Source organism: Colias croceus, chromosome 19 (genome assembly GCF_905220415.1).
Source record: "Colias croceus chromosome 19, ilColCroc2.1".
NCBI lineage: Eukaryota > Metazoa > Arthropoda > Insecta > Lepidoptera > Pieridae > Colias > Colias croceus.
In genome coordinates, this window is record NC_059555.1 from 5,734,195 (window position 1) to 5,745,669 (window position 11,475).

General features: G+C 30.1%; 2 protein-coding genes across 2 annotated transcripts; both read right to left on the reverse strand.

Annotated features, from left to right (window-relative positions):
- Positions 1-287: 287 nt before the first annotated feature.
- Positions 288-8,270, reverse strand: LOC123700147 (alpha-tocopherol transfer protein-like). Its single transcript, XM_045647279.1, has 6 exons — positions 7,825-8,270; positions 6,912-7,068; positions 5,994-6,111; positions 4,591-4,725; positions 4,040-4,253; positions 288-655 (listed from the first exon to the last, which is right to left on the reverse strand). Exons 1-6 carry the CDS (start codon positions 7,985-7,987, stop codon positions 501-503), a joined length of 942 nt encoding a protein of 313 aa, XP_045503235.1. The 5' UTR covers positions 7,988-8,270; the 3' UTR covers positions 288-500.
- Positions 8,271-8,538: 268 nt separating this feature from the next.
- On the reverse strand, positions 8,539-11,188 carry LOC123700148. The gene is made up of 6 exons (XM_045647280.1): positions 11,020-11,188; positions 10,616-10,772; positions 10,250-10,367; positions 9,746-9,884; positions 9,186-9,399; positions 8,539-8,877 (listed from the first exon to the last, which is right to left on the reverse strand). Exons 1-5 carry the CDS (start codon positions 11,180-11,182, stop codon positions 9,350-9,352), a joined length of 627 nt encoding a protein of 208 aa, XP_045503236.1. The 5' UTR covers positions 11,183-11,188; the 3' UTR covers positions 8,539-8,877; positions 9,186-9,349.
- Positions 11,189-11,475: the final 287 nt, after the last annotated feature.

Here is an 11,475-nt window from a genome sequence, read left to right on the forward strand (position 1 = left end):
CTTGGTTTATGGTCATGTTCATCAATTGTAGTTACCAATACCACAGAAATTATTATATTAGGAACGGTATTTCGAAATTATGTTGGAATGTTATTATATCCTCAGAATAATTGAACGGGAATTAAATAATTACGGTGCATTTAGACCAAACGTACATGGAGCTAGAGCTAGAGCAAGAGCATTCTTTCGTGATAAGTGTAGTGTAAACTAAAACGTATCAGTATTCAGTGTTGTTCAGTATTAAAGCATTGCATATAATCTTTTCGAACGCACTAAGAACAACGAAAGAATGCTCTACGCCTGTTTACACTAAAATAATTCACAATATTAGGGTTAGAATGAGCATTCGCTTGTTTGATCTAAATGCACCGTTGTGTAGGTGAGCACAATAATTATTAAAACTCTCCTTGTGCCTGAATTAACTATTTATTTACATTTTAAATATTATATACATACAACTATCATCTCATGAGCATATAACATAATATTATATCTAGTATTTAATCTAGTGTCAATACTCTGAAAGTCCCTGGCAATCCCGAATATTCTTCATTGAATTTTCCTGACGATCGACGCGTTTCATCAGTACCACCTTTGTACAAATCTTCTATATATCTAGTGAAATCTTCGGATGATAGAACCTCTAGCCATTCCTCTGTGAAAATAGTAAATTTATAACTAAACGTAAGTATCAATAAATAACGGTATGACGTAATAATAGGTTCACAAATACCCGAAGAATTTAACACAATATGTTAGCTAAATAATTGTATACGTCTTAGTTTACAGTTTACAGGTTTATAATAAGACATAATGTTATTTTGTATTACTTTTTGTGTAAATTTTATGTTTAATTTTCCTACAAATAAAATGATAAGAAATATTAGACATAATTAGAATTGTGTAATAACAGATATTATAGTTTACAGTTCAGTTTATTTATACAAAAATGAATTAAAAATCGTTAAAATGCAGAAATAATATACGCAATTTAACGACATAATTACGACACGATGCAACTGTATTGAAGAGAGACATTTTCAATAATTATTCGTTTATCTAAAACCGCAAATTGCTATTGATATTTCTAAATATGGATCTACCTCCATTAAACCCTTTTCCTGACCATCTTGGAATTATTATCCCATTCATACAATACATACCACAAGTATGTTACATTCTGTAACATGACCGCAACTATTTTGTAGATGTTTGCCTTAGCCCCAAAATCGCCAAACATTACTTCAATCTCTTAGGACTTAATAATAATATCTATCTATAATACTAGCGGTCCGCCCCGGCTTCGCCCGTGGTACATATTTTGCAATTGAAAGCCTTAGTAGCCTATGTTCTTTCTCAGGGTCTAAAGATTGTCTATGCCAAATTTCATCAAAATCGGTCCAGTAGTTTATGAGCCTATTCATTACAATCAAATAAACAAACAAACAAAGTTTTCCTTTTTATAATATTGGTGTAGATGTTACAGGAAATTACAGGATACGTCATTGTATACAATTCCTAGGAAATGTATACAATTCCTCAAATCGTACGGAAATGTGTGAAATAAATTATTTTATACACATTTCCTAGGAAATCTATACATTTCCTAAATAGCTATCGGAAATGTAAAACATTTAAGATATTGATATGTTGCAGGCAAGGGTTGGACTAAAGCAAAGGGGGCGCAGGACTTAAAATTTTTTTAATGGAGTTGGTGTTATTATAACACCTATTTATTATTGTTTTATCGCAAAGATTACGCTTATATAAGCATGTTTTATAGGAACAACTTTTCTCTAAAATCAAAAATAGCCGAGATATTCGCCCTCAAAGTTAGGTTAGGTTTAGGTTAGGTTAGCCGTTAGGTTAGGTTAGGTTAGGTTTGTTAAAAAAAAACTACACAGAAATAGGAGCCCCGCGAAGCGGGGCTCCGTCGACGAAGATCGAACGATCGAAGAAAATAATATGAACATAATATTATTACAATTTTACGGTATGACTGTTACCCCCGATTGTATCAATAAGAGCTATAATAAAAAAAATAACAACGTGTTTTATTACAGAAAGCATTTACTTTACACATTTCCTAATACGATATAGGAATTGTATACAATTCCTAGGAAGATTATACATTTCCTAGGATATGCATGCATTAAATATTTTTTTAAACAATATTTTATACATTTCCTAAATGGTATCGGAATTGTACACATTTCCTAGGAATTGTATACAATTCCTTGATTTCATACATTTCCGGTAACATAGATATAAATATTAACACTCTTCAAAAACCAATCTTGTCGTAGTCGATTCAAAGATGCTTAATTTTTATTCATAAAATGACTTGCTATATTTTTAACCAGAATAAATTGTAATATATTTTTCTGGCATAATATGACCACACCAGGGGCCTTAGCCAAACGGCAAAACGCCAAGGAATAGAATACGCTATCGATAGAAATTGACATAAGCGTATGATGTTTTGCATAAGGATTCGGTCACCCTACCAACGACAACGACGACCACGAACAAAATTTTCATCCAGTCGCAATTAAATAAAATTGTGCAAAACACAATTAAAAATGAAATTTAAGAATTTCCTGTCGTATTGGTGTTTGGAAAAAAAAATTGAGATCAATGGATAAACAAACAGGTTTTTCATAGAAACGGTGGCTCCTAGAAAAAAATGTATTTAACCTTTTTTATAGATAATTAGATTATATACAATTTTGGTTCAGGTGATTGTATGATAAACTTACCGTCTCGGCGAAAATCGCAAAAAACCCTATTTCTTTTTATTAATTGACCTCGAATTTTTTTATTCCTGAGTACCAGAATGACGGGAGATTTTAATATTGATTTTGAACAAATTTCGGCAAGATTGGAACTTTGGTCGTGGTCGTCTGCGTCGTTGGTAGTGTGATCGAACCATTACCAAAATGTCATGAGCTTATGTCAATAATTGACAACATTTCATTTTTTAGAAGGCCATGAAAGAAAAAAACCGTTTCTTTATTTTGCTCTTGCGATTACAGAAAAAAAATTATTTCATTTTTTAATCGCATATTTTAAGAGAAATTAAATAAAAACGATAAATGTGATGATGACGTCATACATACGGAGGAATAAAAATAAGCCTTAGCCTAATTTAAAAAAAGTTAAAAAAAAAACTATCACTGACATTTACAGGGTATGGCATGTGTCAAATTTCATATTAATGTCATTTTTGTGAATTATTCATGTAAACAAACTTTTAAATCGTGTTAATGTGTTTTGGTTTTTTAATTTAATCTCATTAGCGTGATGTTTGTTTGATTGGAGTTGGACCAATTTATTTTTATTATACAAATAGTGCCTATAGTGTTCATAATTTTCTTGAAATAAAAGACTTTGTTTACTTACTTAAAAGTTGTATTTATTTATCACTTTCCAACGTTTTTGGGATAGTATATTTATTTCGCATAAATTTTCAGCACCCCTTAACAAATCCTGCATAAAGTCATCATCATCAGTACTTGTGAATAAGTTTCCTTTGTTCAAAATTTGGATCAGCAAACAACAAATAACAATGTAAACAAAGCTTGACGAATCAAAGTGACAAATGTGCCAAAATGTCAACTGTCAAGATTTTTTTTTTAATTTAAACTAGGTATGTAGCAAAGGAAAAAATGTATTCCTCCGTATGTATGACGTCATTTGGCGTTTACGACATTTTAGAATGAGAGGATTTTAAAACTCAAAAAGATGAATGAAAACTTCAATATTTATAAAAAGAAAAAAATACGTGTATCATAATTTTTGATCTAGTTTTCATTAAAATAAAAAAATAAGTAGCTTAAAATTTTGAAATGTTGTCAATTAGCGTTAGCAGTTTCTATTCCATGGCGTTACGTACGTTTGTCTAAGGCCCCAGCTATTGCATGCATAATTTTTGCACCAAATAGCAATGCATTAAAATCATCTTTCATTACATCTCAACCATCTTCTAATTTGTCATCACCTATGAAAATAATGACTACAATTTCAAACATTTCCTTACCATGTAGAATTTCAAACGACCGTTCGTTACCCCCCAAATCAACAGGCAGAACATCTTTGCCAATAATATTGCACACAGCTTCACTAGTTTTGTACGTATGTAGCCGACTGACGATCTTCGGTTTGAGCACTTGCTTCAATAATCCTAATAGGGCTTCTATTGTCTTTGACTCTGTGATGATGTGGATCCCTTTGATTCGTAGACCGAAACCGTCCTTGAAGTAAATACATTATTGTAACTATAATAGGATAGCGTTAATCATTTTGAAGCCTTTGGTGATTATAATACAGAGACTTAAGAAGGGTATTTATTAGTAAACTTATTTATATTTATTATAGGAAGATAATTGGCTTATATTTTTAAACGAAAATATTTAATATTAATGTAATTATCCAAACAAAATATTCTTTGAGGATTAATTTGATATTGTCTGGTATATGTAGTAAATTGTCCAAAAGTTATATGCATATTTTTCTTTTGAAACTCAAGCCAATTTAAATGTTACCTATTATTAATATTAAAATATAATGAATAGCCAAATAATATCTTACCATTAGTATAGTTAATCCTTGCCTTAAGTCAACGAGATCTACAATAGATACAATTTTCAATATATTTGACTCAGCTAAATCTAGCACAATTTGAATATTAGCAACGTAGTCATGTAATTTTGCATATTCACCCATCTGAAAGCATAATAATTTAAAGCTAGAATTAGAATTTGTATACAGAATAATATAATCACTACGTAGTATTAAACAAAGTCGCTTTCTCTGCCCCAATGTACCTATGTAGGTATGCTTAATAAAACTACTTAAGTAAATGTTAAGATTAAGGAGCAAAGCTTTTTAGTATATAATTTATTAGGGTTTAGACAAAGCGGACGAAGCCGCGGGTAGAGAACTAGTTAAACATAATTTAATATCAGATAGTTTTAAAACACAAATCAATCCATATAATACAGGGTGTCTCAAAAGAAAGTTTATATTTTGTGGATGAATAAAAAAAAAGTAAGCGGTGTATTGAAAAAATGTTTATTAATTATTATAGTGCATAATATGGGAATTTATTTCTTAAAAATAATATCGTCCAAATGCAGTCCATTGCGTTCACGGTACTCATTTAATCTAACACTAAAATTATTTATTACAGCTCGGCAGGTAGACACAGTGATGGCTGCCATTTCGTGTCGGATATTTTCTTTTCAATGCACTAGAGAAGTTGGTTTTTTGGCATACACTTTAGATTTAAGATAAGATAAGACAAGAAAAAGTCCATGGGGGTTAAATCAGGGTGCGTGGAGGCCAATTTATATCACCTCTCCTAGAGATCAATTTTCCCGGAAAAATTTCATGAATTCGAGGTAAAGACATATTGGATGTGTGTGATGTAGCTCCGTCTTGCTGCAACCATGTTCTCTGGTTATAGCCAGGGAAGTTTTGCAGTGCAGGCACTAAAAACTCGTCTACCATCGCTCTGAATTTACTGTAACTGCACGCCCCCTTTCGTCTTCGAAAAAGTAAGGGCCAATAATTCCTCACTAATTTCTATTCTTGATAATTTCTTATGGGGGTATCTTAAATCTAAAGTGTATGCCAACAAACCAACTTCTCTAGAGCATTTAAAAGAAAATATCCAGCACGAAATGGCAGCCATCACTGTGTCTATCTGCCGAGCTGTCATAAATACTGTAATTTTACTGTTCGATTAAATGAGTGCCGTGAACGCAATGGACTGCATTTGGACGATATTATTTTTAAGAAATAAATTCCCATATTATTCACTTTAATAATTAATAAACATTTTTTCAATACACCGCTTACTTTTTTTTTAATTCATCCACAAAATATAAACTTTCTTTTGAGACACCCTGTATTTGTAACGTTTAGAAAACTTATTTGTGTTTTCAAATAAGCATGGAATGCATGACTTAAATAAATAATTTCATATTTACCAATGCGCAATATTTATAAAACTGTAAATATTGTTCTGTGGTGGAGAAATTTCCAGTTGCTTTGATTGCATATACTCTGTGATGATCTTTCGTCAGCTTTGGTAGTAATATGGGAAACCTGTAAATTGTAGTAAATGTTTATCAATACACAATAGAATTAAAATTGACTATTAAATGGGGAAATAATTAGTCAGCTGACTATTTAGTCCAAGTATTGAATTGAATTTTTCAAAAATAATACATTCGGTAATTTTAGAGAAAATTTAATTAGCCTTGCACAATACAATGACTCGCATCCTTATCAAACTGCACATTATTTAACCTTTATTGCAAGTCATTTATAATTACTTTTCCTGTAGATAAATCGTTGTAGAATGACATATCTAAAATCTTTTGTATTGTGTAAGTTTTATGAATTAATGTCTCGAAATATTTAGTCGTTGAAACTAATCTTAAGCTGTTTTTAGTGCTATTTATCTTATTTTTTTTTTGTGAAAAAGGCAATCTCAAGTCAACATGGAAGGTAAGTCAATCATAACAATAGCCAATTTCAATCGTATCTTTTTATCAATATCAACTCAATCGCGATTAAAAATGTAACATGTTATCTGTATCCTAGAATATTACTATTTAGGAAATAGGAAAAATATTATTCTATTTTTCCAGAGGGTCCTATGGGCTGTAATAACTCAGGCCCCGGAATCATAGACACAATAGAAAATCTATTGTGTCGTGGACCGATTGGGCCGCTCGGGGCTTAATGGGCTAAAGACAAAACGCTAAAGGATCTATTACCTACTAACAACTACTAGCGATTAGTCATGAACTAAGAAACATAAATAAAATCAAGTGTACAAGTAAATAAATATTCAAAACCATAATTAATACAAGAATATTGAATATATTAAAAATACGAACGTAATTTTGCTAAATCCACATGTATCTCTTCTGACATCGTAGCTGTTGAAAAACTTCGGTAGCAACGTCCTCAGGGTGCACATACCATCTAGGAGTTTTTTAGCCCGCTCTATTGACCCTTTTGCTGCTATTAATGTAGATTCTAAATAATGGTCAGCTAGAAAATAATGATTATTTGTCAGAATGTAAGTATAGAATTATTCTTAAACAAACATTTAAACAGCCCTCAAATTGTCACAAGTAAGCCATATTTAAATGGGACCATATGGGAGGCATCAGCTTTCAAATATAAAAATTATTATCAAAATCCGTTCACTCATTCGAAGTTTTGTAGGTAACAAACAAATAAAAAAAATAGTTTCAGCTAAAATAGACACAATATAATATAAACGGATGCCTTTCTCGTACTTTAATTAACGTCTCAGGATTTAAAATAGGTGATTCGTGATTCAGTTAACATATAATAATAAATACCTATTATAAAAGTATTATCTGATAAAGATTAAGTAAGTACTATGATTAACGCATAATATAACCAGAAATGTTTTCATATCATCGAAGATAATTAATAATACTTAGACATTGTAAATTATAGCATAACTTCCTAATCCGTTTGTCTAGTGTCCCGTAATCTTATCTGCCTTTTTTGAATTCGTGGGGTAACAATATTTAGTACCCAAAAATAAAATTAGTAATATAGTTCCTTGTGTTTGATTTTACGCGAGTATTAAACATTTAAAATTAAAGACTTAACGGATTGTTGAACGCGATGTTTCGAATTATTTACAGCAAGCGTGGTCACGAGGAGACTCCCCGTTATAAAATCAGGGATGTATTGCAATTATATCACACAATGAAGTAGTAGTAATGCAGGTAATTTAAAATAGGTATAAAAAGGAAAATATGTACTTACCAAAATCTTTCTTCTTAAAGTGTCGCTGAGCCTGTATCCATTCTTTCAAAATAACGAGAGCCTCTTTAACTTCACCAGGTTTGTGTAAATTAATATCTTTTCTCACTACACTCAAAGTATCTGGATGGAACTTGAGAATTTTATTTTCAGGCAAAACTTCCATTTTCCCGTCTTATCACACATCAATTCTATATTATTCTAACACTTCTTTACCATATTTGACCTTCAGGTTAGTTGACAAAACACTCGACATAAATTAGAATACATAAAAAAGAGTCAACAAGTAAATAATTGTTTAAATGTATGACGTTAAGAACTGGCTGGTACGGATATTGAGCGTTATGTGAATCTATTACAATCAGTAGCCATGTAAATTATACGTCAGTATGACACCATGTTTCTAAGATAAGATATCTATAGATAGTAGAGGTATTCTCATGACTGTTTGGATTACAAAGAATGGAATGACAATAGACTTGCTTTATTTAGCAGCTTGTCATCTGTTATTGTATGTTCAAACAGATGTAGAATAAATCTCTGAGATCTCTGTCAATAGCTGTATTCAATAAATAAATAATATATTGAAACTTTACATAATATTATAATTTAAGCAAATCGTTATTTGCTTAAATATCTAGTTGTCATTTTGAAAATTCAGATGGTCAAAGCAATGTATGTATATTCAAATAAATCACATATTATTTTTATAATTATTTAATGTATTATGGCTTTGTTTTAAGTATTTAACCCTCAATCGTAACTACAAAATAATAATTATTTTCAGCTTTAATTGTATAGATAATAAACACTGAATCTACAAACACAATATACTCAATGGACGATATCCTTAAAAATATTTTGCAAATATATTCGTAATTTAATACAAATAATAAAGATTCTAGTCCACATTTAAAACTCTAAAAGATCCAGGTACTCCATCATAATCTTGAGCCAATTTATCGATCGGCCTACAACTCTCATCTGTAGTGCCTAAGTTCATTTCTCTTACATATTCCAAATGTTCCTTTGAAGATAAAATATCTCTCCAGTCATCTAAAATCAGTATTACACAACTTTGGTACAAAATTATAGATATATTACTCGAAATAAAATACGAGAAAGTAGGTACTACTTTGAGGAATATTCTGTCTGTGTTTTAAGGGAGAACAATAAGCTACTTAATAGTATAAATTGTGTATGTATTTTATGATAATATAATAATACATAGTCTACAATTATACATCGGATCATGTCTGAGAATAATGAATTGACAACAGTTTCACGAAACACATAAAAAATTGAGAGCAATATATTTTTCGATATTTGAAGGAAAATTTAACTTTATTGAAATAAATACTTACTCTGAATATCACGAATTGATCTTTCAGTGCCCTCTAATTCAATCGGTAAAACATATTTTCCAATGATTCGTACAAGTTCCTTACAATCTTGATAATGGTGGAGACGACTCATTATTTTTGGCTTCAGAATTTGATTTAAGAGCCCAATAAATACATCCACTAGTTTAGATGTTGATAGCAAGTACATACCTATCAGACGAAGCCCGTAACAATGCTAAGGAAAAATTTCCTTATTTAAGCAAATAACAAATTAACACTTAGTCAATAATTATTATAATTTATAAATAGAGTGGTAACAATAATTGCGAGGAAAAAACAGCAATAGTTGACAGTTTCTTGTCAGCTCTTCTCTGTAGAAGTTGTTTTTCGAAATTAAATGGTGAAACTATGTTATCAAGATTCAGAAGTGCTTCTAGAATCTAGAAGAAGTCAAACTGAGAAAATGAGTTTGAGTGTTCTCATTATCTTATATTATACCTTTGCTGTATTCCCATTATATTATATATTCAATATACATATTGTATTCTTGGAATAAAAAATTAATGCTTTGGTCAACTCACCACGAATATTGTAATAGCTTGTTTTAATTCCACTAAATTTACTTTGGTCACGAAATCGCTCATGTTTGCAGTTCTCAGGTCCAATATTATTTGAAAACTTTCTATGTAATCGTGAGATTTTGTATAGGTATTCCGCCAGCTATAACAGTATCATATCAATTATAGAAATTATTATTTATACGATAACACGATTTATTCATTATCCATATTATATTTTTTGAAAAATGTTAAATCTCAATAGTACATGATGTATCACACCTATCTATTGGCAGTAATAAAATTTTCTTGGGTAAAATGTAACTCCAACTATTTCTCTACTAAGCCTTCGAACTATATTTATACTATACTTAACTATATTTCACTGCTTGTTATGTTTAACATAGGTAGATCTATAAAATATATTCGCGTAACCGTGTAAACTCTAAATGCTGTATCAATTACGCTCCAATGAAACATTCAGGGATAGAAAAATAATAAATAATCAATTGGTAAATAATTACTTACGATGATTGCATATCTGTATAAATTCAGAAAATGTGTAGAATTTTCGATTTTTCCAAAATAAGTAACTAAATACACTCGATGACCATCTTTGCTTTGTTTTGGCAATATTACTGAATGACTGAAATTGTTACACAGTAAAAGTTAAAAATTGTAATAAAAATACATAATTAAAAAAACATCGTCTTTTTTCTAGGAAACTAGACTGTAAGTAGATAAAGACATTTTATCGGAAATTTTGTTCTAAAGCGCTTCAAACGCATAAACTCAAACAAAATTATTGTACAAAGACGTTTAATATGTTTAAAAGTCTTGTAAAATCAAATTCACAAAACATGAAACCCCTATTTAAACAATAACCATCCTTACCATGATGTAAATAACGATTCGAAATCTTTTTTCACATTGAACTCTCCATAAAAATGTGGCAACAATGTTCTCATAGTACAAGATTTGTCAATTTGTTTTTTTGCTCTCTCAATCGATCCTTTCGATCCAACGATTGAGGTCTCTAAGAAGAAATCACCTAAAATTAAAAAATATAATTCAACGCACTCGTTAAAAATTAAATTTCGGAAGAATAAACAATTACCTAATTCATTAAATAACGCAAAAAATCATCGTGATAGAAGACAGATGAAACTCTAAAAAACATAATATTATCGTATCCTATTTAACGTACTTTTAACTCAAAAGAGACTTTTTATATCGCAGACTCAAATGTAAGGTGAGGTTAAAAGCTACCTATATGTTGTAAATTAGAATGATCTTACGAAAATCCTTCTTCCGTAGATGTGGTTGTTGTTGTATCCATTCCCTTAAAATTTTAATGGCCGCCTTCATTTCACCGGGCTTATTTAAATTTATATTTCTCCTTACAGTGTCTAATGTATCGGATTTAAATTGTAAAATTTCATTTTCTGGTATAAATTCCATTATACGTCTATTATTATTGTATGTCTATTTCTACATTTAATTTTAAAGAAACTACATTTTTACTGTCTATACTTTATTTCAAATCGTGACTTTCTCATAAATCTTTATGATTGAGCAAATTGGTCATAATATTCATAGTACCTACACGAATGTTTTGTATTGTTAAGTTCAGGTAAAATATTTCTATTGCAAGTAAAATTTTAAAATAATTTAAGGGTCACTTTTGTTATAAATGGTTGGATATAAGATTATCATCATACCTATAAATTATATAATCTGTTACGCCTATTTAA